Genomic DNA, 26,934 nt, shown 5'->3' with positions numbered 1-26,934 from the left:
AGAGTCAAGAAGTAGCTGAGGCCAATGCCAGAAAAATCAGACAGGAACAAGGAAGGCACTAAACGGGTACTAGGAACAGAAGCCATGATAGGGTACATTAAATGGGGCCATGTCACATCTGTGACCGCAAAACATGCGTTAATGGGTAAGCCGGGTCAACCCCCCTTGTGCATCTTTAAAAATGTGCTTCGTATGTAAGCAGCATTCGTATCTCTATAATCCGCCCCCACTGGGACATCGGATCATCGCGTGGCACGGGCAAGTAACGCTACCATCTGTTGCCAGAATGGACATTTGGCAGTCCATAACCGAGTTCCCGGCTGCCAAAGTCATGTGTGCCAGGGATGCAACTAACAACTGGCACACAATATCTCAGTATGTGCAGTGTTTTCAATACTGACTCCTATCACCATGACCACTTTAAATTACCGAAACGGTACTAATGGTGGATGGAGAAACCCTTACAGCTAATGTTTTGATTTGATATTGATGCCATAGTATGCCTCTAACCCTAGCTACTTATTACTCAACACTTCTTACTGCTAAAATAAAATCCCCCAGGAAGGATGTAGCTTGGTTAGCTCCTGTGCAGCTTTTAATAGTTATGATGGTCATTTGAACATGATTTAGCCAAGCAGTGTCCATTTAAGATACATTGCAGTTGTAATAATTTATTTTCTAATGTGGTGCCCGTGTAATGCAGGGTTTATGCTTATCAGCCACTGAGTTCAGTGTTACTGTCAAGTTTTGACTATAAATAAAGTTGTTGTAGAACATACTCGGTAGCAGAACAAAGCTGGAAGGAGATTGGATAACCCTGTCACACTGTTCAACACTGTGGTTTCTGATTGGCGAAGCTTCAGAGCGTCTTCCGCATGGCAACCGTTGTTAGGGCTACTTGAAAGTGGCGCTTCCTGCTTCCTATATGCATGTGGCTTCCCGGGCTCTCTCTACGTGGGACACCCTGGCCATCTGTCATGGAAGGTGTTAAAAAGTAACTCACTGTTTCATGCTAGCCCGAGCCAGGGAGAGACATCTCCTTCAGCTTAATCTTTTATCACAGTGAGTTTTTATTATTAGCAATAATCAATTATCCCCAGTAGTTATGGTCAGATGGTGGACCTGTCAATAATATTTGCACCTGAAGGCCAAATTCTAAAATTATAAGAAAGCTCTTAATCATTGTAAACTGTAATATAAGTTAAAACTCCCTAATTTATAGTGTTTTGTGGATTATATTTAACTATTATTGACCAGTATTTATTGCTTTTCTTATGTTCTCATACATTGATAATGGAAATATGTAATTGTGTAATTTCTGTATTTTAGGGTATAAATTGAATGGCAGATGGTGATCAGGAATCCATGCCAAGCACTGTTTTATGGTAAACATTTACTAAGTACAGTACCATGTAGATGGTAAGAAGCTCCTACAGTGCAGTACGTGGTGAGTAGAGGAAATTACCTATGGAATTATGAATTTTTAAACTTTTTTTTTTTTTTTTTTTTGAAATTTGCTGTTTACATGATAACATTACTTGAACCTTAATCTATTGTCTTTATTGATTTATTTTTTGTTAGGTTCAATATCCCGGTGTTTTGTGGCATGATTAGATTAACACTGCAGGATGTTGTCTGCAGACTGCTCTCACAGGTACTGATCAGTGCATGTTTAGAAAGTATTATTTATTTAATTAATTTAATATTTTTGCAGTGCATAAGGTGAGTACATACGTGCCTGAGGTACCCCGACGGCAATCCTCTGGCTTCTTAGCTCGCTTAACATACAGGGTATTAGATTTAACATGCACTATTTTATATTATGAATAACACGTTTTAAATTGTATAGTCATAGCATTGGTTGATTAAGTAATACAAACATAACAGATGTATCAGATAAATCATGGATGAACTGCTTGAATTACTGAGTTACATACTAGATAGGTCACATTTATTTTGACATAGTGTGGTTGCACCTTTGCATGTACCTTGTGGGACTGCAGCTGTATATGCGATAGTGTAAAGGTACTTGTTTGTCGATTGGGTTGTTTGGTTGGGTTGCAGGTTTTGGTTGCCACGGGCACTGAGCGAGGACTCAAGCTTATTGCTCCCATTGGCGGGTCTGTTAGCCAGTGTAGCAGGTGTGGGGGCCTAGTGATATTTGTGCCAGGTGAGTGTTGTGGCTTGCTTTATGTCTGGTGTTTATAGCGTCATGGGGGTGGTCGTGTAGGATTTTGTGTGTGTAGCCATATGTGCTAGCCGGTATCCCTGTGGGTGCGGGTGTCAGCCAGCACCACAGGTGTAGGTGTAGAGTCTCAAGCTAGCCGATTCCCTGGTTAGGTGATCGGCTTGGGGGTAGCAAAAGATCTAGAGGCAGTCCCAGCAAGTCATGGAGACCTGCATCCGTGTTCCACGAACTAGGAATTTCCCATAGGAGGCCACATTCTTCCCTGGTCGGGCTCTGCCGTGGGATCCGTTGGAGTGTTGCCAGTTGTGGCGCTGAATCCTCGGCACCGGTGGGCGACGCTTGGGGTTTAATCCCCAGGAGGTCTTCAGCCCGAGTGGGCCTATCTGGTGAGGCTGTGTGCGTGAGACGTCTTGAGTGCCCAGGGGGGACTTACGTTTTTCCCTCCTGTCTTCTCCTTGCTTGTTGCTGCTGGTAGTTTTTTCTGCCCTGGGGTATCAGTTAGCCCGTTTTGGGGGCCATCACGGTTGGCGAGATGGTGCTGTGTGGTAGACTGGCTCGTTTTGCATGTCGGCTCTGTCTTTGCCCTCACACGTGGCCATGGATGCTCTGCCATCTTGGGGTGAACCTTTTTGTCTGCACTTTGCGGCTTGGTTGATGCCCGCTGTTTGGGCCTGGTGGACTCTGATCGTGGTCGCCCGTGTGGAACGGGATAACCCCCACCGGTCCGGGGGGGGGCAGCCAAACACCTGGGAGAGCGGCCATCTCTTCCCAGCTCAAGCCCGGTAGGCCTCAATCCTCGATCGGGTTACTCCGGTACCGTGCTGGGTCGATGCTGGTACCTTCGTGTTCGCCTGTAGCTTGTGGGTAGTTTGGGCACCTTTGTGGATTAGTGGGTGCTGTTGGTACAGAGTTGGCTCCGAAAATTTAGTCTAGGCACTGGAGCTCAGACTAGACGCGTCTGATCCATTTGGCGGTTGGCTCCGCCCCCTTATTTATTTTTTTATACTGCTCAAGTTTGTCAGTGTCTGTTTTTACTTTTTAAATGTAAATTTCTACTATATCAAATGTAGACTTTTATTTACATATGTAAATGTGCATGTTACTATCTAGACTGTATGTATATGGTCATCACAATTTATTATGAAACCGGCATTAAAAAAAAAAAAATAAAAAAAAAAATTGTATATGTCAGAAGAACAGATCCAGATATTTGGCATGTGGGTCCCACATTAATAGTATTTAGAAATGAGACACTTAGGTTTTCTTTAATTTGAGCACTGTCAGGTCCACTTTGTTTTCATAAGCATGTGACCTTTTCATCTAGCTGACAAATCCATGTAATAGCAGCAAAATGTTCGTAATCAATGGTGGTGTTTTGTTTTTCCTTTCAAAACCAGCACTTAGGAACAACCTTAGTGCTAATCTTTTTACCTTTTACTAAGAAAAAGGTGTGTGTGTGTGTGTGTGTGTGTGTGTGTATATATATATATATATATATATATATATATATATTTATTTATACTAAACATGCATACATTATAAAAGGAATTGCTGGGGCCAAATCATACAATATCCAGCCCACTCGTTCACTAGAGGGCAACCCCCCAAAAAAACAACCTAATCCAGACACAACCAATGCTGGTACAATTGGCGTATATGATTGTATATTACATAAGCCTGCCACAATGCCAATGTACCCCATTCACGGCAGGTCCTACCCTAGCAACTCTCTTATGAGATTAATCCACTTACTTTGGAAATGCTTTCTCTTGGGACCTGGAATCAGGCACCTGTGAGAGGGAGGGGTACAGAACTGTAATTAAAATCCCATAGGTTTTTATCGGGGTTAGGTGTATTTAAAGAAGACAATTGCATTCCCTGAGCTTTGAAATTGCCATTTAATGAATGAGTGCGCTGGATATATATATATATATATATATATATATATATATAATATATTTTTTTTTTCTTCTACAATTTATGTTAATTGCTAAGGTGGTAGGCCTTTATTCCAGCGCTTGCGAGAAACTCCTTGCTATAGCCCAATCCACCAAGTACTGGGACACATGGCGCATGTACAGTAACTGGCAAGATCTACCAATAATGATTTTAATTGAGAAGGACTCACTTCCACGTTGAACTGCAAGTAAGGCAGGAAACCTCAGCCAGCTGAAGTGCTTTAGGGGACTGCAGTGTTCCTATAAGTAGACTAGTTGTTTGATCCCAATCATCATTCAAGTCGCACGGAAGGGAAGCCAATTAAACATCTCAAACAGAAACAGAGGCCAATTTATTAAACATAGTTTCACCAACAGCATTAACCTTAGAACAGGAAATCTAATAAAATAACATTCTGAATAATATCTACTTCTACCTCATACTAAAATCTGACAGATCTGCATGTAAAAAAAATGTATGTCTTTGGACAGGCTTTTGTCATTGCTGAACCAGTCAATATTGAACTGCAAGGAGGAAGAGAAGAAGTTGGAGCAACAGCTCACACAGTATCACACTCTTCTGAGAAAATGGTGAGTTAATGACTTGTATTTTGTGGGTGGTAGACTGTTCCTTTGGCTCCTCAGCATCATGTAGACAATTACTCTATGGATGGTAATAACTAGGAAATTATTATTATTATTATTATTAGCGGACTATCATTCACTAATTATCACAACCACTAAAAATATACTTTAGAATGTTCCTTTCCATCTATTATGCTATATTCCCCTTTCCTCTACTTCCGTCTGTCCTATTGCTCTCTGCTCTTCTTCTTCTGTCCTTTCAGTTTATATTCCCATTTTTCTTTTGCCTAGGTTAAATAGTTAATCCAAGCCCCATGATCACTGCAGTGATTTGAAGTGGTCATGGTTCCTGCAGTCTGTATGTGCAGCGTTTTGCCATGAAAGGCTGCATATGAGGAGTTTAACCTCTTTGGGTGGTTATGATTTTTGGAGTAACACTTTAATGTCCCTTTCACTGCACATCATTGGATATTTTTTTTTGAGTTTCACTACTCACTGCCTCCATATGCCATCCCATGACACTTGTTTTATATAGTCCTCTCATTCCAAGTGATTCCATTGATTGATACGTTGACTTATTTAAAAAAAGGACACTTTTTTTTTAAGTTGAAGATGGTAAAATATATATTTAGATGCCAATGTTAAAGTATTTTGTGTAGTAAATGGCGTTACCTTGTTATAGCATATCACCTGTGAAACATGTGTAATGCTTTTTGTAAATATAGTTTTTGTTTTTTTTGTTTTTTTTTATTGATTTAACATATAATCATATATCATGGCACATAACTTAGAAGATGAGATGAATTTTTAACTGCAAGAGGTTTAGACACGCAGGTCTGGTAACATATCAGAAAGGAAGAGACACGCAGGTCTTGCAACTTACATCTTCTAACCATGGTGACAAAGATTTCCATGCGGTCATGTGACAATTTGTTGTATCCGTAAGTGTATTTTCATGACCTGTTATCTTGTATGTTTTTGTTGTGGTGTGTTGCATACAGTATGCACATGCTAAGATTGTGATTTTGTGTTTTTTTTTTTTTTTTTTTTCGTAAATTTAGCTTTTATTATTGTTTTTTGTCATTGAGCGTTTAACTTGCAATAAAGAGGTAGGACTCGCAGGGCCATTGCGTGTAATGCCTTTTGTGACTCGTGGTATTATGGGCAAGTTTGGGGTGACTGCCTGCATGGCAGCTAGCGGAAAATAAGATGCAGAGGATTTTGAATATTAATGGATAGCATGGTAGGGAAAGGGAGGGGGAATTGTTCCCTAAAATGTGTGAGGGGATTCCTTCACACCCCCATGTGACTATATTTTCAGCTGGGCTAACTTGGCCTGATATGCACATTTCCCTTGTCCGTTCCCACTTTTGTCAAACCAGTGGGGATTTGCTGCAAAACTGTGAATAGCGTTAATGAGTAGCACATAATGTACCTTAAACTGTTTGTTTGTTCTTTGTGTAATGATATTTTCCTGCGTGGTTTTTATATTGACATGGCATCAAGGGAAATACCTCATCTCATGTTTATTAGAACAATAAAGCTCCATGATACTATGACGACAGGATAATTAATTACATGTCTGTTTGCTGACGCTGTGTAGTGATCCAGTACACCGTGTAGGCAAACCGACTTCTTGACTTGATTTCCTCCAATAATTAAAAACACTTAGAGTGGAACTCTTTAAATGATGCACGTGGGGAAAATAAAAAAGTAATTAGGTTTATATTTAGTAATCCTGTTTCTCTCTCTCTCTCTCTCTCTCTCTCTCTCACTCTCTCACTCTGTCTTTCTAAAGGAGAACGGGTGAATGTGAGGATGGAGAGCAAGATACAAAACCAGACGAGATTCAAAGTAAGTCCTCTGTTACTGGACTATATGTTTGGACACTCACTCATCCTAATAGAGCGCTATAGCCCGAATCTATTAACTTATTAATGAATCTTAAAGGAACACTATAGTCTCCAAAACAACAGTAGCTTAATGATGCAGTTTTGGTGTATAAAATATGCCCCCTGCAGTCTCACTGCTCAATTCTCTGCCATTTAGGAATGAAATCACTTTGTTTATGCAGCCCTAATTACACCTACCCGGAAAGTGACTTACACAGCCTTCCTAAACACTTCCTGTAAAGAGTCATCTAATGTTTATACTTTATTGCACAGTCTGTTTAATTTTATGATTTCTTATGATTTCCTGCTCTGTTAATAGCTTGCTATACCCTGCAGGTGCCTCCTGTATGTAAGTAAAGTTCAATTTACAGAGCAGTAGATAAAAACTTGAAAGTATGTCTCTCTAAACATACTGCCTCAATGACAATTTTGATTGACAAAAAAACTTGAAAGTAATTTGGTCTGATTTCAATTAAAAAATATATATATTTTTTTATTTTGCATGCAGCCTGTATCAGTCCCTGCTAGGGGAGGTGTGACTAGGCAGAATAAACAGAAACAAAAGTAATTGAACTAAAAAATGGCAGATAATTAAGCAGTGAGACTTCAGAGGCATGATTGTTGATGAGTTGCTTTAAAAAAATTCCAAATAGTTCAGTATCTGTAGACAACACACCAGAATTTCTGTTTAACCCCTTAAGGACACATGACGTGTCTGACACGTCATGATTCCCTTTTATTCCAGAAGTTTGGTCCTTAAGGGGTTAAATATGACCTAAAATGCATTGTAACTGTGAATTGTGATGTGTAATGTATATGTTCATTTTGGTTGATGTGTCTCTCACATGCAGTGGACCTGGCAACCTCAAAATAAATGATTCAGGTGATAAACTTTTGGTATGGACAGAAACAGCACTGGTCATTACTCCAGACCTTGTAAAGGATTGATAAGGGATTTTTAGCCAAAATATCCAAATTGGAAAATTTATCCAAATCCACAATTTTTCTATCTCGGCTGTTTGTAATTTCCCGTTCCATACAATTTTTTATGATCACAACTCATTCCCAAACCTTGTCCAAGATGCAGTTCCACATTATACAATGGTCGTGCAGGCTTTCCTACTTTCAACACATTCATAATTCACTTCATTGTTTCCTTCCTAATCAGATTCTCTAATTTCTGAAATCCGGAAGCTCTTTATCTGTCCACTCCAGTTCAATTCTCCTTTTATTCATGATTGAGTGTAGTTAGGGCCGCCATTATCTTATTCATGAGATTGTCCTATAGCCAGTCCAGACCTCATCCTCCTTATAATTCTACCTTTTTCAAATGATTGCAACAACAACTGCTTCATAGCCATTCTGTCTTGCCTGCAGATTCACCCCAAATTAAATAAACAGGTTGTAGCAGAGAGGATCATTCTTCCTAACTGTCTCCTGAAACCCAATTGCTTTTCTAATCCTTATCTCCTACATACAGCTTCATCCTCAACGTCTTCATTACCAGGTGGCCGCACAGGTCCCATTACTGGATGGCCATTCCAAAATCTAATTCAAAGCTATAGGCTCCCGCAGGCAGTTTTAGTTTGAGTACCTGCATTGTTCTTAGGAAATGCAGATATTTAATTTTATTGTTTACTTCCAACTTTGCCACTCCTAGGTGTAAAACGTTTCTATTTATTGTATGTGAAGCTTCAGCGGGATCATCAAACCAGCAGGATGCCATTCGGAGAAGCAATTTGAGGCTCTTTCCATTTCAGCAGAATTTCATAATATTAAGCTACGAGCATGAAAAACATTAACAACCCAGGCTGTCTACCAGACAAGTGTAATAATGCAAGTTAATGTATGCTAATTATTTCTTGTCTCTATTTCTTTTTTTTTCTCTCGGTGGAACTATTTATATATACTTTTTTTTTTTTTTGAAAGGCATTCTGTCGTGCAAAATACAGCAGAGTGTTATTCTCATATTATTATTTCGACTGTACATCATGCTAGCCAGATTTCACTGCAGTAACTGCACTGCATGTGTCCCTGGGGGGCAGGGGGACATGCACACAGTAAGTTTGCAAGGCTCACAGTATGTATGACTTCTAATCTATACATCTGCTAGTCATTTTGCTAGCACGGGTGAATAGGTTTAACTTTGGGATTATTTGCTAAACTGAGAACTCTGGAGAATTGACAGTGAAATTTCAAATTTTGGACTAAAATAAGAAACATTGTATTTTTCCCCCAGTTCAGCTGTCTTGATCTAAAGTCCAGAATTCACTGTTTAGTAAATAACTTTGCTTGTGTTCCAATCAGAAGTTCACTTTGTCTGCAACCTGTTTTGATGATCTGTGATTTACGTTTACATATATAATCATTCTTTACTATAAATTTTTTTTCTAGAATACTATAGTTGTTAAGCCTGTTTTTCCGAGGTTTACTGCCTGTTTTTTGCAATCAGAAAGATGGCAGAACTGATTGGAAGCAATATCTTGTTATTCCGTCATTGAGAGTCTCTGGGGCTCATAAGGGATTCTTAGAGGAGATTTCATGAAATGCAGCGAGATTGATCTCCAAGGAAACTGATTAAATGAATACTCCAAACACCGAGAGCTGAAGTTCTCCAAATGTTAACAGAATGGAACTTCTTTCTTACTTTTATAAGACTGCTGATTTTTAAGGGAAATCTGCACTTTTATAAAGTTTCTGGGTTGCACACTCCCAATTGTCAGACAGATGGGAGGATGCTCATCCTTACTACCCCTGAGCACTCGGTCAAGGCAGAAGGGAGTACTTCTCATCGAGAAGCATTGAGTTGATCATGAGATCTCTAGTAATGATCTCCCAGAGACAGAACGGAGATGCAGCAAGGGACTCTCTCGCCACTGAAGTAGAGGTAAGTAACTTTTTTTTTTTTTAAATATATTTATTTTTTACCATCAGCCTACATTTAAAAAGTGTTTTAATGTGCTCCAGAGTATTTATTCTTACATTCATAAGCAGGTTCTCTTCTTTCCACCTCTTTCTCGTCCATTTGCCTTCCTCCATTTTTACAAAACCTGTAACTATTCAGTTCTGCTTGTCTTTTTTATTTATTTTTTTCCCAGCTTTTAGAGTCTCATTGTCTTCATTCCATTTCTTTCTTACCTAGCCCTTTTCCTATTTTACACCAGTTTACTTGATTGGAGGTCTACCCCAACCCCACCCCCTTTTTTCCCCTCTATTAATTATTTAGTTCTTGCCTTACTTGTGTTTTGTTTATTTTTATTTATTTTTTTATTTACCCTTCCCATGTTACACACTATACCTAAATTCTCCCCCCCTACCCCACCCACACACATACAATTTAAAAAAAATTCTAGATCTGAATAGGCAACATAAACATCAAGGACCAGTTAGTTATAATTCATGGTTTAATAAAGTCTAATCTGGTGTCACAAGAAAACCAAAAATTAGGTAGATCTTTTTACTGTGCAAACCTGTGTAATCTTAAAATTAAGCAGCTGCTACTACACTGAATGTGTGTGGTGTGGTTGGTTTGTTTGTTTATTTTTCGGTATGTCCTAGATTTACAGAGTAGTCCATCCGCAAAAGAAATCCAGGAGGTGGAGATACTCAGCAAAGCCCTGGAGAAAGCCTTGAAGGTGCGAACAGGCAGCAGACCACAAACTGCTGGAGCCAGACTTCCACTAGCCAATGCTCAAGTTGATCCACCATGTCCATCCACTAAGAAGACAAAGCCACTCATCAAATGTTCACATCCTGGAAGAAAGCCTATGACCTACCAGTTGAATCCTCCTTACAAGACTAACCCAGAGAAGAAAAGGGCTCACGGGTCTAGCAGAGGGGAATCAAGTGACGGGACTAGGCAATTCACTTCTGGGGTCAACCTCCCAGATAAGGACAGACGTGACTGCGCCCAACTGCACAAGGCCAAAGAAGGCGCTTCGAGTACAGATACAGTGCTGGGAGCATCAGCACCTCCTACTGTTTTTCCCCAACCGCTGGAGACACAAGAAGTGCAAGATGAAGAAAAGCATAGGGTGAAACACATACGGTAAGCTAATTATTTAATCTCAAATTTCCTATCCTCTCGTCAGGACAATACGCAAATGTAGAAACCAAAACTTTTTCTTTTTAAACTCAATGTTGATTGTTTATTTGCTGGTGGCTTATTTTTCCATCTATATGGAAGAGAATATGCTGGTTATTTTCCTTTTAAAATTTTCTAACAAAGGTGTGTGTCTCTGTATCTCATCTGAATTTACATCCTTTTTTTAAAAAAAATTCAAGTTGATTCAGGTTGTTTGTGAACTAGCTAAAATTTCAAAATCAATTTGTTCAGGGGTTGCCAGGTATTTTTATTCATTTAAATGTAATAATTTAAAATGAATTATTCACATGTCCAATATTCTATTTGTTATTATTTATTTTTTATGGGTTTTGTTTATTGATGCACTTTTTACAACTGTCTAACAAATGGGGTTAATAAGATAATCAATATCCCAAATGAATTCCCTCCAAGGCAAGTCTGTTAATTTCACCATTTACATTCTTAAACCTATTAAACCACTTCTAATCTACTATAAGCAGCTTTTATGCTTTCTTTTCCTTGATGTAGGGTATGGGGGACAAATGGGTTAACTTTAACTGGAATGGAAAGGACATTAATCTCCTAATGTAGTAAATCACTTGTTTCCTCATAGACACGCTCTGAGGCTCCCAGTTGAGTATCGGCGGTTATACACGAAAAATAGCAGGCAAGTACTTTGAAATGGGCAGAGTGAGAAAGCTGCATTTACATATTGATGCATGGCATTTTGGGAGCATTGTCCAAATATAATCTTGACCGCTGTTTGTTATATTGTAAATTTTCGACTGTCTTGGCGCCCACCATTGCATGTTATTTTGTGATCATCTCGGGCAGCCACTGTCTCATGAATCACACTGGGATGAGATGCTTAAAGGGAAACATGGCTTACCGGCCATCCACTCGCCCACCGCGATCACATTAAAGAGCTGGGTGTTACACTTCTGCCCATGCTCCGCCAGTGTAATGTTCTTTGCCGACTTGCCCTGCTTGGAGACACTTCACCAAGCAGAGCAAACCTCTTCCATAATGCTAACATGCTGGCTTCATTTCCAGCGTGTCCGCGTCTGAGCAGAATGGTTAAATTGGTTTTCCTCCCAACCTATACAATTGCTATGAAAACCGCAAGCATAATGTATGTATAGAATGTTAAGCTCTTTAAAATAAGCTAGTTGTATATTTGATGACCGTTTCCCTTTAGGGTTGGTCTTGTCTAGACATTTCCCAACGGGCCTTCATCAGTCAAGCTGTCCCAGTTAAAATCTCTAATTCTGGCAGTGTAATTATTATCATGAAGCCACAAGATTAGCTAGCCCTTATTATCAGACAGGCGAAATATGCCCTCTAGTGTGAGTTTTCTGGCTATAGCTGGTGGTAGTATAGTGGTTAAAAGCCTTCTTACAAAGTGGGGCAACTCCTCTGAGGTGATTCCTATCGGCACTCCCCTAAGCTTAATATGATTGCGACGCAGGCGGTCCTCCTAGGTGGCCACCTGTGTCGCTAGTGCTTGGTGGGCTGTCTGCAGGGATTGCAGGGCTTCGGTGAGATTTGATGCCCCACTGGTTAGTGATATGTAGTGTATGTCCCCTTCCATGGCACTCACCCTCTCTGCGGTTTGACGTACATCTGTCTTTGGCCAGCAAGGATTGAATCTCCTGCATCCATTTTTGCAGGTCTTGTTTTGTAGCAAAGGTGTTGTCGCTCAGCTCTGTGCAAGCCAGGGGTGAGTTGGGTCGCGTGTCCTCAGGCCTTAGCTCCAGTAAGTGAGCTATCGCCGGAAGTGCAGGCGGTGGGCCTTCTGTGGAGGTTCTCGTGCTTCATTTTATTTATTAAAATGAACATTTCAGGAAAAATAAGGATATATTGGTAGGTATAGTGCATGGGTTCTGAAAGAAGAAAACTTTAACAAAGAAACAATAAAGGATATGTATCAAAGTGTTGTGTTCTAGAGAAAATGCTTCAAAGTACTAAAAGTGGGGCAATCACCATGACAACCACAGGAACCAGCAGGCATATTCCTCTCCCCTTTTACATCTTTACACTACAAGACTTTCCCATTTTACATCTTTACTCTACATTTCAGAACATGGCACTGATCAATCTCCCCCAGTGTGTATTTGAAGTGGTCATGAGAATTATTTGAAGTTATAACCGCAATGAGATGTGTATTTTTTTAAAAATTCTTTTTTTTTTTTTTTTTTTTCCTACAGATTGTGGGACAGTTTTTATGACATTCAGATACCGCGTCCATCTTCTCAACCATCATTTCTAGAGAGGCTGCAACAAACCGTATCCTACTTGCTGTTTGACTGTAGCATAATCCTGGTCGGTAAACCATCAGAGCCTTTAATCCAAATTATGTGGGACTACAACTCCCACAATACTCAATCAGATGATGGCTGGCTGTATTCTAGGTGTTGCACTACACATCATCTGGGGATTGGTGTAGTGTGACATCCCTGCAGTCTAATGTATTGTGAGCAGGTTTCCTCTTTTAGGAAGGAGGGTGACCAAACTGAAATTAAACTAATAAAATGGTCGCTCCAGTCATTGCAACCACAATAGCCTTCTGTAGTGGTTATGATGCCAGGAGAATGCTGGCCCAGTTCCTCAGTGGTTTGACCATCGGCTCTGATGTTCCCTGGTGGTTTGGTAATGCAGATAAACAGAAGCAGCGCCCATCCCCATTTATAGGCTTTAAGCTTTTGTTCAATGACTGACTTTCTGTGCAACAGCAGTTACACATAATTGACATTCGGCAACTCTAGTACCAGGCTGGCTGATAACACCTCGATGACGCTGCCAGAGGTGGAGTTATACCTCTGGTAGCAGAGGGGTTAAACTCCTTATGTGCAGCTTTTCATGGGGAGACACTCCACATACAGGCTTCAGGCACTATGACTATTTCATTCACTGAAGTAGCAACGGCGCTTGGAATAACTCTTTAATATTACTGACACCCTGTAGTAACCACTCCATTACAAAATGATTTTCCTGATTTGTTTCTCTAGCATTTTCTGTGGGCTACGTCTAATCAAGTTAAGTATTGAGAGTAAGAATTATCCAGCTATTCTCAAACCTTGAGTGGGTCCAGGATTATTTTTTTGTTGTGTACTAAAAAGGTTGTGGTGAGACCAAACATTATACAATTCCCCACAGTGCAAATACAAACCTTACTGTCATGCATTACCTGCATATCTCAAATTGGACTTAAAGACATCCTTCTTGTGCATAGAAGCTCCAGAAATCATCTTTCCATAACTATCCCAGAGTTCCTAGCTTGACATGCAAATGAGTATGTTTTAGACCTAATACTGCATTTCTGCACATACCCTTATTTTGGGATCAGTTAACTAAATTAAAGGACCACTATAGTGCCAGGAAAACAAACTTGTTTTCCTGGCACTATAGTGTTAATAGGTCCCCCCACACCCTCATGGCCCCCATCCCGCTGGTTTCTAGGGTGGAGGAAAGGGTTAAACGCTTACCTCTCTCCAGCGCCGGGCTCTTTCGGCGCTGGGGACTCTCCTCCCTCTTCCGCCGAATGCGCATGCGTATTCAGTCAGTCCATAGGAAAGCATTATCAATTATCAATGCTTTCCTATGGACGCTGGCATCTTCTCACTGTGAAAATCAATGAGAGACTGGATTAACCCTATTGTAAACATAGCAGTTTCTCTGAAACTATGTTTACAGCAGGTAGGTTTAACCGTAGATGGACCTGGCACCCAGACCACTTCATTGAGCTGAAGTGGTCTGGGTGCCTATAGTGGTCCTTTAAAGTGTTTAATCTGTATAGCTCTTGTAATTTAGTCATGTGGACCACTGAGAGTTTAGTAATATTATAGCCTTGTGGGCCACTGGGTGTGTTTAGTAATATATAGCTCTGTGGGTCTGTGTGATATACCTGGAATGTGTAGGGAATGACAATAGACGCAGATCAAGCTCTGATTAATCCATGAAACATGATCTCCTTTATTCTCTGTGTACATTCGCTGTGGCCATGATTGTGCAGTTAATGCGTATGTATGTGGGCAGACATTAGCTTTGCGTTTAATATGCTCACCCATATATTCAGCCTTTCCTGATTGACAATATGTAGATTTATAATGAAGTGTAAATATATGTAAATCACCATTAAATATGAATTATTCCTATTCTGGGTTCACATTGATGTTAATTTGTACATAAATATTCAATATGAATAACATTGATATTCCACAAGCACCCTTGATTTCAGAGGTTTGCGAAATACTTAAATGTACCAGCACGTGACAATCCCTATATGGGCAAAGGAAATGGTTTATTCTACGCTTGGCAAGGGAGAGACTTCTGAAATGCATTTCCCGTGATGTTTGAGGACCTGGGGGTAATTTTCCACAGGCGCATTGTTAAGAAATTCATTCTCTGGTAGTGCTTCCAAAATCTTGTTTTGTTTGTATATAATAATACCGTTGGCAAATAATTTTACACTGGTTTTCCATATCTATTTTTTTTTTCTTTATTTTTATTGTGCAAGTATTAACCAACAAGCCTGATACGCCAAGACAGCTATAACAAGCATAGTAAAAACAGGCAAAAGGTATTATTAGCATGGCATTCATAAAAAAAAAAAAAAAAAAAACCTGCACATTGTTTTTTTGTTTTTGTTTTTTTTTTGATAATTCATAAGTGTATTGTAGTATCATTCAGGTTCATTGTGTCTTTTTTTGTTGTTGTAGGTGTAGAAAAAAATAAATCTGTTGCATATTACAGGAGACAGGTATTATGTTAGGCTATGACAAATTAACATTGTATGTTAGAGAAGTTCGTTGATTTGCATTATGTTTATGCTTCATTGGTCATATTTTATGAGACCGATCTCGCTCCTGCCAGGGACGTATTGGCGTGGATCGACCCTTACTGTTCTACTGGTTAGCTCATTGTTTCGGCGTAACCGAGGTATCTAGAATAAGTAGTGTAATGCCTGCTTGTATTTGTCAACTGTGTAGCCTCCATATCCGTATCCAAAAGTACAGATTTCAATAGAAATTGGCATATTTATAAATTAACCTTGTAACACCCTGCTGGCTGTCAATCAGACAACAGGTCCTGTTACTTCCTGGTTTGTTTAGCTCAGTGGAGCTCGAGAGGCAGGTACTTGTCCAGAGCACCTGCTTTGCAAAGACTTCTCATTGAGCTGCATTGGCAAGTGTGGGATTGGGAAGCCAATGAAAGTCTGGGTGGGGTTAGAAGGGGAGCGCTTGCAAAGGATGCAGACAAGACATCTGCTTTTTTTTATTTTTTTTTTAACAGCCTCAATGAAAATAATGCATTGTAGATACATCTAATAAATTGTTAGATAGAAATTTGCAATTGTTCTTTTAGGAGCATCTGCACCGATCCGAACGTTTCTTTGTTTTTTTCTTAACCGCCCATCAGTTCGTTCCAGGTTGCCCTAGTAAGAGCCTCTTCGAATTACAAGAAGAAATATCTTGTTTGGAAAATTCAATCACCAGAATAAGGCAGAACATAGACAGTCTCCAGAACTGGAGAGGGACAGGTGAGATGAATTGACCATTTACAAATCTATGTTAAGAAACTTTCTTGGGGCTTATGACCTATTGTATTTGTGTCTTTGCGTTTTTTTTTTTTATTCACGTATTTATTTAGCCTGTATGAACTCCTTCAAAAATGCTGATCTATAAATTGTTGCATAGCTAGAAAATGGCTTGTGCGGGATTCTTTTGATAAATAGTTTAATTTATTTCAGCTTATAGAATTAACAAGGGAATTGTGCATCTCGGGTGATAATAGCAGAGGAGGTAAAATAGCCGCAATGGGGAATTATTTCCAATTTTTAAATTTCACGTAAAATTGTTAATTTCCCACGATTCCTGGTTTAGTGAACTTTATGTCCCCATGACTATTTTATCCCTCTGGTTAAAAATGCCTTTTATTCTATATTAAATCTGATTTAGATTGTGTTGCCCATATAGGCCTTGATTTTAAAAAAAATAAAAAACAATTTTTTTTTATTTTATTTATTTTTTTTAAATACTTTTGGATAAACTTTTGAAAGGATTTAAAAAAAAAAAATATTCTAAATATCGAAATATATCATCTAAAAATTACGTTAGATTACTAATACATATAATCAAAATGTTAAACCAGGAGGCGGGGCCTGACCGCTGAGCTGGGTGTACGCAAGATAGTGCTGCTCCCATTCTTCTTGGGAAATATTGCGGGCTGTAAGCCATACACAGCCTTCACAGGACTCAAAAGGCCCACCAACCGTGAGGTGAAATGATGGGGCACACACTGGCACCAAACAGGCAGTGTGTTCTGCAGAAATCGCTGAAACTACAATCTCGGCCTACAAGCATGGTTGGCGCGGGGGAGGTGACCGCTCTTCAACGTCTGGAATCTTACAAATAGGCCTTTGTCCCCCCCATGGATCAGTGGGGGTTATCCCGGTCCCAGGAAAGCCGCTCCGTGAGAAATGGCGGCTTCTCCAGACAAAGCTTACCAAGCCTCAAATAGTGGTGATCGTCACTGGGCCTTCTAACACAGCACAGGGGTCTAACATTCTGGCACGGCTGGGCGCTGTATTTTCAGCCTTCTGGAGGAAGTGAGACGTTACAGAGCTGTAAGCACTCTCATGCCTGTTTATTGTGAGCCTCCTATAGGGTCTCTCATATAATCTGTCTTTTAGACATGTTCCCCAGGGATAACCGTAAATAGTCTAGCTTGAATATATTTTATTTTCCACAACTGCCTACATGCCCTAATGACCCTCAATCGTCTCCTTAAGCATAGTGGGGCCGACCTGATAACCCTAATATTGTTTACTCATGTATACTAATCACAATTCCATGCTAACATATATGACTATCATAAGCTAGCCAAAAGTTGAAGCAGTTATTATTACTCTTGTTTGACTATCAAAAATGCCAGTTTAACATGACCATTATTACTAACCACACTCACTCCTCTTCTGGCATGAATAGCACCATCCTGTTTACTTATAAAAAAATTGTGCAGTTCAATCCTATGTCATGATGTCTGCTTTGATTATTATTTTATTATTTATATATAGCGCCAGCAAATTCCGTAGCACTGTACAATTGATGTGCCTGTTACTGCTATCGTGGCACTGCAGGTTTGTTTGTAATACCTTATGCACATCAAAAATAAAGAATAAAAAAAAAAAAAGTTAAATCACGGCAATAATGTCCTCTGACATTTTTCATAGAGACAGAAGCGATCTGACTCCTCTTGTCGTCTATCCCACCTCCGTGCCAGCCTCTCAAGTGCTTCAGTCATTTGAATCATTCACTGGAACATATGTTTTAATGTTGGCTCATTTGCAGAGATCCAGATTTTTCTAAAGCTGAAAAACAGTTTCCTTAAATTAGAATATTTTTCATGAATCTATAAATAATATATTTGTTAGCTAAATTGTGTGCTCTCCGTGCTGTAAAATGATTTGTTTGAACAATTAAACAAAAAAACAAAACATTTTGTTACATTCAACATCTAGTTCAGGTTATTCACTAAATTGTGAATTGTTAGGAATTCAAAGCAAATTTAAAATTTGAGGCCGATTTATAGCCAATCTGAATACATAAATTTAAAAAAAAAATCTACGTAATTCAGATATTATGGCCTTATCCTGTATGTCCTGTACATATTTATTTATTTTTTTCAATTTATTTTGCCAGTTAATGGCTCTGTTCACTGTCTGTGGATGGCTTAATCATTCCTAGACAATTAAACGCAAATGACACCTTGATTAGGGTTTTATTATTATTATTATTATTATTATTATTATTATTATAAGATATATATTATTGGTATCAGCTAGAAGTAGATGTACCATACCAGTAGAAAATGAGGCACATGAATAACAATAAAGGGTGTATTTTTTAAAATTTATTTATTTGTGCTGAATGTTACAAAAGCGCCCACAATGCCACAACAGCAAAAACATACTTTTGTTATGTAAAATAAAGCAGAGATGGCATTTGATAACATGCACATTTTGTATGAAAGTAAGCAGCGTTGAGATATAAGAGAGATAGTATAATAGAATACCTCAGGCTTAGGGATAGGTTTTAAAGCACAATGCCATCTTAAAGGACCACTATAGGCAACCAGACCACTTCAGCTCAATGAAGTGGTCTGGGTGCCAGGTCCATCTAGTGTTAACCCTGTAGCTGTAATCATAGCAGTTTCAGAGAAACTGCTATGTTTACATTAGGGTTAATCCAGCCTCTAGTAGCTGTCTCAATGACAGCCGCTAGAGGCGCTTCCGAGCTTCCCACTGTGATTTTTCACAGTGAGAAGATGCCAATGTCCATAGGAAAGCATTGAGAAATGCTTTCTTATGGACTGATTGAATGCACGCGGCTCTTGCTGCGCATGCGCATTCGGCAGATGACGTCGGAAGAAGGAGGAGAGTCCCCAGCGCCGAGGGAGCCCAGCGCTGGAGAAAGGTAAGTATTTAACCCCTTAACCCCTCTTGAGCCCGGCAGGAGGGGGGCAATGAAGGTGGTGGGGGAGGGGGGAAACCTATTAACACTACAGTGCCAGGAAATTAGTTTGTTTTCCTGGCACTATAGTGGTCCTTTAATATTATGTAGCTTAGAAGTGAATGGAAAATAAAATAAATAACAAAGATAAAAACGAATTAATTAAGATAATGGCTGTCTGCTTTTGAATGGTTTGAGGGTTTAGGCCCCAGCCCCTCCAGTCCCAGGCTTGAGAGAGGGCCAGTATCGATGCACCGTAGATCTGGGTATTTGTTTTGTTATTAAAGCTTTTTATTGTTGCACTCGTATGGTTGTATACATTGGATTTCATAACAGCACAAATATTATACAGCATAGTACATCACAATCTATATATCGGTCATTACAGGTTGTGTGACGTGCGTGGATTGGAGCCGGACTCAAGTCGGCCCCTTCCTCCATAAGGTGTCTCCTGGTCCGCCTGGGTCCGATGTGCATGTCCGTGCGTAGGTCTAGCTGACATTCGTACCAACATCTACTTAACATTTTAGCTTAATAATATGATCGATAATAATAACCAACGTTTTAACTGAACCTTCGTTTTTGTTAGATTTCACTGTGTGTATACCAATTTTCATTCTGATTCCTTAACTGGTAATATGGGTCTTCCAGGGTCTTTCCCCCTGTGTTTGTGTAGTTGTGGTCGGTGTGATGTGGTTGCGTCTAGTCCCTGGTGTATTGGTTGGTTCTGTGTATTGTGGGATCCGGCGTGTGGTTCCCCCTTCTATCCGTGCCTTTCTTACTATCTAATTTTATACCGAAACCCCCCGATCTGGGTATTTATTAATTCCACCCCTTGCTGAGGGCGATTGGAGGATTGGGTTGTCATTCGCTGCTTGCCTCTGGTAATCTTGCGTCTCTGTGCTGCAGGGCAAGCAAGCCCCTTGTGGCTCTCGGTCTAGATTGGGGCACAGTGGGAAGAGCAGGTTTCCTTCTCTGTGTGTAACTCTGAAGGTGCCCCTTCACCATCACCTGCTGGACTCTCCTGTCTCCTGACTGAGGGTTGACTTTGGTGGCTGAAATTGGTTGCTGCATTGTCAAGCCTCCTCAAGGAATCCGCTGTGAAGTCATGTGGTATCCTCTGCATGGAATACTCGCCTTGAGGTTGCCTTTTGGAGCGTCGAAATTAAGGCAGTGCAACCTGGATGTTGTGGTAAGTGCGAACAAAGTCTCTGAACTGCCCTGAGAGGACCGGGATGACCCCCGCCGGTCGAGGGAGAGTATAGGAATGCCGCAAGTACAGGCCCCGACCCAAAGCACAAGGAGATCGGCCGCTTCTCCTCAGCTCCGCCCCAGGTAGGCCGCAGAAAAGTTAAGTTTCTCGGTATGAGAAACACACGGGTCAGGTATCGATCAGCTTGCCTGGGATCCCCTGACCGTGGGTACACAGAAAGATTTGCGTGACAGCCTTACATGTCGGGTTATAGCCCTAATTTCAGCAAGATAATCGGAAGCTCCGGCATACCACGTCTAGCTCACTCGGCGGTCAGGCTCCGCACCCACTATTTATTTATTTATTTATTGGTATTTAAAACATTTGGTATTCATTTTCTGATTAGGATACACATATATAGAAACAATTTACACATACAGTGTGTTTAACACCTCCAATAACCACACAAAAATTAGAATTGATAAAAAATTTAAAAAATGTACAACTCAAGAACTTGACTACATGTATAAAAAAAATACAACGCGTTTCATGTGTTTACTGTTTACATATTATAACTGATTCTATTACTATTATCCAATACCTTTATTTTGTAGACTCAACAATCTATTTATACAACAAATTAGAAAAACCCGTTACAAGTGTCTATCTGTGTAGTTTTTTTTTTTTTGTTACCTAAGATCTGCCATTTTAAAGGTTCCAGAGATTGGCTCGACTATCGTTCCATGTTGGTTTGTGAAGCTCTTCTAGAAGAGGTGTCCCAACACAGTTTGGATCTGAACGCCCTTAAGCAGGGTAAGTGTTGAGTCAAAGACCTCACGGGTGAACATGTGGAGAGTTTCATCCAATAGGCCTTTGTTATAGACAGGCATAATATAGGAAAGTAGAGGGACTCTAAATGCAAGACCAGCACCAGGGACTGGAGGGTGTAACTGGCTCTTAGTATGAAAATAAATGTAAGTTGGTAGAATGATCCCTGCAACAGAACTTTTGACACTGAGATTGCCAATGTATTAATAAGTGATGCAGGTCAAAGGCTACAGCATTCTTAATATTCACTAATTAAAAATTTACAAACGGCTATACATTGTATGGATGTATACAAAAAAGAGGCAAGCTAAAATCTAAAAGAGTGGCTATTTAAATAAAAAAAAATGTGAGAACAAAAATGATAATAATGAGAAACCAATTATAAAACGGTTAGTGTGTATGGAGGACAAGGCTGGAACTGGAGGTATACACTATAGATAATAGTAGTAGGACACAGTGGTGCCTGATGTGTGTGTGTGTGTGTGTGTGTGTGTATATGTATGTACAAGCCCGGCCTGGCATCTGGCAAATCAGACAGGCAGAGCGGTGCAGGATGCTGCTGATCTAATCTCCTGCTGGGGGCCATGTGCTCTTTCAAAAAACAAAAACTTCACTACATGTACTCCCCACCTCCCTTGTGTTACCTTTTGTCAAGTGATGAAAGGTATCCTGGTGGTGTACTGGGAGTGTCCTCTCTGGCAGCTTCCTCCAAGGAGCTCCGACGTTACTGAGAGTGTTGTTGTGGTAACCCACGTCAACGCTCTCAGTTACATTGGAGCTTCTCGGAGGAAGCAGCCACAGAGGACACTCAGCCCAGTACATCACCAGGATATCCCTCCTTACTTGACAAAAGGTAACACAAGGGAGGTGATGAGTAAATGTAGCAATGTTGTTGTTTTTTTGTTTTTTCTTTTGTTTTTTATTATTTCATTGTGCAAATATGAATTTATGCATAATTATAATATAAATTTAATATCCCCCCCAGCACCCTGAAGCTCCAATCCCCTTAAACAAAACAACTTCAACCTCATAAACACACAGAAAATAGCCCCTGTACATACACACTAAAGCCCCCTATACAAACACACACACACACACAAACAGCCCCTGTATATACACTCAAAAGCCACCTATGCGTGCACACACACACACACACACACCACCCCATATACATACACTCTAAACCTCCCTATAGACACACAGTAAGCAGCCCCTGTACATACACTCAAAAGCACCTTTTACACACACAGAAAACAGCCTCTCTACATACGCTCAAAACCCGCTATACACACACAACGCAGCCCCTTTACATACACACTAAAGCTCCCTATACATAACACACACAAAACAGCCTCTAACCAGACACACTGTAACCCCTGTACTGTACACACACAGAGTACAGCCTATATTAATATATACACACACAATACAGCCCATATATATGCCCAGGACAGCCCCTAGATACATCTACATGCATGCTACAGCCGCTATATAAATACATTACAGCAACACATACCATCTAGACAAACACTACGCCACATAGACAAATACATAAACTACATCCTCCTGACACACACTCTCTACAGACCCTAGAAATATAAACACACTGAAGCCCAAATACATACACACACACACAACAGTCCTTCTACAATCACACACTACCCTGTACACACAAACTACAGCCTGTATTCATTAACATGCACACTATTTCCCCTGTACACACAAGCACACTACAGTCCCTATAAACATAGAACACTGTCCCCATAGACAAATGCACACACAGTCTCTCTCTTTTGACAGCCCATAGACATACAGACAGATACACAATCTTTACAGCCTCTAGACACACACTTTACTGCCATTTGAAAACACATACACATTACTATTCCTAACCACACATTGCACACGATAAACAGACTTCTTTGCGCACAGGACATCACAATCGCCTCTATGCCCACACTTTGTCACCAGCAAACACATTGCAATTGTGTGATTAGATTTGCTTGTGCTGTGTAAAACACCAGACATTGTTTCCATGCAAGAGCTCTTCAGCATAAGATGCCTTGGAGGGACGGCAAACTAACATGTTCACAACTACTCTCTATCCCCACCCCTACTGGGCTGCTATGCCTTTAAATGCCAGTCCCAGTCCGGCCCAGAGTATGTATATATACCTGGTGGGTAATGAAGGCACTATTAAAGCTCAGTAGCATTGTGATAACGACTGATGTAGGACTAGACTGGGTCCTAAGGAGAAAGCAAATTATTTGAAGTCCAATAAGTGAGGGCTAAATGCACCGAATGTGTTCACAGATTACTCTTCCATAGCCATACCAATTGTTACCAGCAATAGGTGCATGTAATAGGCTGAGGTCAATGGACATTCAGCCAATCAGTGCTGCCCACTGCTACTTACTCATGAGCCCAAGCTGAACTGAGGGGTTGCCTGCCAGCTGCTAGGGACAATGAAAGGGGACTGTAGGCAATTTTAAAGAATGAAACTGCTCATACCATATTTGTGGCGGCTGCTATAAAACTATTCTTTTTAAAAGTTATTGAAGATCTGCCCAACTTACGCTAGTAGTTGGTTATTCGATCGCTACGGTCAAGTAAAACATGTGACTCCCAGATGGTATGGCTTTTGTAGTATGGAAAGATCAGTTGTTTAAATTTGAATGAAATATGAAATGCATGAAATCGGTCTTGATACTTCTCAAAATCCTTAGTTGTTAGAACAAGCTTTAATGTTAAGAGCATTTTTTTTCCCCCCAAAACCATTTTTATTGTGAATGCATGATACAAGAATATGGCACGAGTGACACTATCATTTTCCAACCATCAAGACTGCTTTAAAGGTGTTATTCAATCAGTTACTTTCGCTATTTTGTGGGTTTTCTTAACATAACTAAACAGAACAAAACCAAATAAGGCATTTTTTTTTTAATAAAAAAGATATGTTTAGACTGTAATTCTATGGAGTATATTATAACCTAATTATTTGTAGGACAAAGATGCACTGCCATAATGCTATAATCTCTCCTCTGTAACATACAGCTGCACAGCAGCACTTGGCATGGAACAAGGGGCACTCCACTGGTGCCAGCTGTGAGGAGATAACCTGCTCAAGTATGCCCCGCATGGCTCCAGCAATACTCCGATACAACCACCCTTCTGAGCTATCCCAGCTAATCTGCTGCAAGCACCGGGTGTTAGAATTAAAGGAGAAAATCTATTTACAAAAGGTATCAATCTGTCTTATAAAGCTCTCTATTGTACATTCTACAGTCCCAGTGTTCTCAATCTTGTCATATGAGCTCAGGAGGCTTTTTACATGGTCATTCTGACAGACCTGTTAGTGCTGTTACTTGTTCTTATTGCAACAAGGTAGTTAAAAATTATAATCTGGACACTTGAGCCCTCAAAACAGCTTTTAGCTTAAAGAAGCAGTTTTGGTGTATACATCATGTCCCTGCAGTCTCACTGCCATTTAGGAGTTAAATCACTTTGTTAATGAGCCCTCCCTGCATGTGACTTACACAGCCTTCCTAAACACTTCTTGTAAAGAGTCATCTAATTCTGCAATATTTAATATAACTCCTAAATGGCAGTGAATTGAGTAGTGAGTCTGTAGGGGCATTATGTATATACCAAAACTGTTTCATTAAAGGGACACTATAGTCACCAGAACAACTACAGCTTAATGTAGTTGTTCTGGTGAGTATAATAGCTACCTTCAGGCTTTTTTTTCATGTAAACACTGCCTTTTCAGAGAAAAGGCAGTGTTTACATTGCCTCTAGGGACACCTCCAAGTGGCCACGCCTTAGATGGCCACTGGTGGTGGTTCCTGGGTCAGTGCTGCACAGTAGGCAGCTCTGCCGTTAACCATCCCCACGCTCTGCATGGAGACGCTGAATTTTCCTCATAGAGATGCATTGATTCAATTTATCTCTGAGGAGGTCCTGATTGGCCAAAACGTCATTTGGCCCCGCCCATGTGCCGATTTGAACCAATCCAATGCTTTCTCTGTGGGAAAGCATTGGATTGGCTAAAAAGCGGCTATTTGGTGATGTCACAAATAGGGCGGGGGCCAGCGCTGGCGGCGCTGGAAATAAGGTGAGTTTTAAACTTTTATAGGATGGCTAAGGTGGGGGCAAACCACCTTCATTATTGGGTAAACACTATAGGGTCAGGAATCCATGTTTGTGTTACTGACCCTATAGTGTTCCATTAAGCTAAAGTAGTTTTTGTGACTATAGTGTCCCTTTAAGATACAGAAGATGAGATAATTGCTGGGGCAACTGTTCTCCTTTCACTTTAATTCCAATGCCTGGTACCGTTGCCTAAATCTCTCTTCTTTCTGTCTATTTTTGTAAATTCCACCTCTTTCTCTGTAGAATGCATACAATTACTTTTCTGTATTCGGTTGATGACCTCAGCTCTAAGCCTCCCTGTGCAGATGTGTTCACTTTTGTTCACCGTAATAGCGTTTAATTGCTTTCGTTCTCCCTAAGCTCTTTAAATAATTTGTCTGCGGCCCTGGTTTCTTTTTCCCAGGTGCTGAATAAAGAGCTGCTTTCTGAGATGGATTTGCGATGTCACAGTGACCCAGAATCCTGGCTCCTTTACAGAGCCATTTACACCCAACTTTGCGAGGGGGGAGACGCATTCCCCGTACTGGTACACGAGGACAACTGACTAACACCAAACACACAGCCCACGGAGACAGAACGCAACACACTGAGAATGCAACGTGCCGTATGCCTACTGCAGCAATTATTTCCCTGTGCAGCTAGCGGAAGTTTGGAAATTGGAAGTTCAATGTATTGTACAAAAGCCATGAAATAATGCTCGATTTTATGAAGATTTATAAATAAGCGTGTATTTCAAACAGAAATGTGACCATACAAGGTGATGAGACAGTATGGTCATATAGGAGACTCTGCTTGTGGGTACACACAGCTCACGCCAATCAGGAACCCCTTCAGTAAACATTTAATCTAAATGTCTGCATTCTCTCTTGCTAGCACCATGAATTGATTAAACTGCAATATTTCCCGCATTTAAAGGGGAATAGGGGAAGCATCCACATTTTACATTTAACTTGGGCTGTAAATTACCACAATTAGGTTTGCTGTAAGCCTAATGGGAGATATGGTGCAGAGCATCTGGAAATCCAGAAGTTCCTACACCTGCTCAAATGGATCGACTCACCCCCAGGTTTTTTTTTTGTTATAGAAGAATGCAATTAGTAACGCATTCTCCAGATGCTTTCATATTCTTCTACTTTTTAATATCCTTTTTTTATATTTTTTTTACAAATCCACAATCAGGGTATCCACTCTCCTCGCATTTTAATGTAAATCAATACATTCAACAATTTGCATTTCAAATCCGCAAATAGAAAATCAAAGATTTTTAAATATGTATTAAAATCACCATCAATGCTGTACTCATTCTTTGTAGCTGATTTTTGCATAATGGAATGTGAAACTTGTAAAAGGATTAATTGTATAGGACTGCAGCGCATGTCATCTCACATCCTTTCTGCCCCCTGTACGTGACAATTAATAATGCTGGGGATAGCTTCTGGAGGTCCCTGGTGTAATAGAGAAAGAACGGTATAGATCCACATTTGGGCACTAGCCACCCTAAGTGCCTGACCCTGTTCTATACTCCGTTTCAAATCCCACACACATTGTTTTAATATGTTTTTGTGG

At 40.2% G+C, this 26,934-nt stretch overlaps 1 protein-coding gene across 1 annotated transcript; it reads left to right on the top strand.

Moving 5' to 3' along the window:
- Positions 1 to 1,012: 1,012 nt before the first annotated feature.
- Positions 1,013 to 26,666, top strand: TEDC2 (tubulin epsilon and delta complex 2). The gene is made up of 12 exons (XM_063428987.1): positions 1,013 to 1,062; positions 1,330 to 1,447; positions 1,582 to 1,654; positions 4,618 to 4,716; positions 6,509 to 6,564; positions 10,161 to 10,650; positions 11,300 to 11,353; positions 12,894 to 12,972; positions 16,105 to 16,225; positions 21,103 to 21,201; positions 24,271 to 24,458; positions 25,772 to 26,666. The coding sequence occupies exons 3-12, from the start codon at positions 1,629 to 1,631 to the stop codon at positions 25,910 to 25,912; spliced, it is 1,353 nt and encodes a 450-aa protein (XP_063285057.1). The 5' UTR covers positions 1,013 to 1,062; positions 1,330 to 1,447; positions 1,582 to 1,628; the 3' UTR covers positions 25,913 to 26,666.
- The last annotated feature ends 268 nt before the right edge of the window (positions 26,667 to 26,934 follow it).

The sequence above is a fragment of the Pelobates fuscus genome, chromosome 8, assembly GCF_036172605.1.
Source record: "Pelobates fuscus isolate aPelFus1 chromosome 8, aPelFus1.pri, whole genome shotgun sequence".
Taxonomy (NCBI): domain Eukaryota; kingdom Metazoa; phylum Chordata; class Amphibia; order Anura; family Pelobatidae; genus Pelobates; species Pelobates fuscus.
This window is presented reverse-complemented; position numbering and strand designations above follow the sequence as displayed.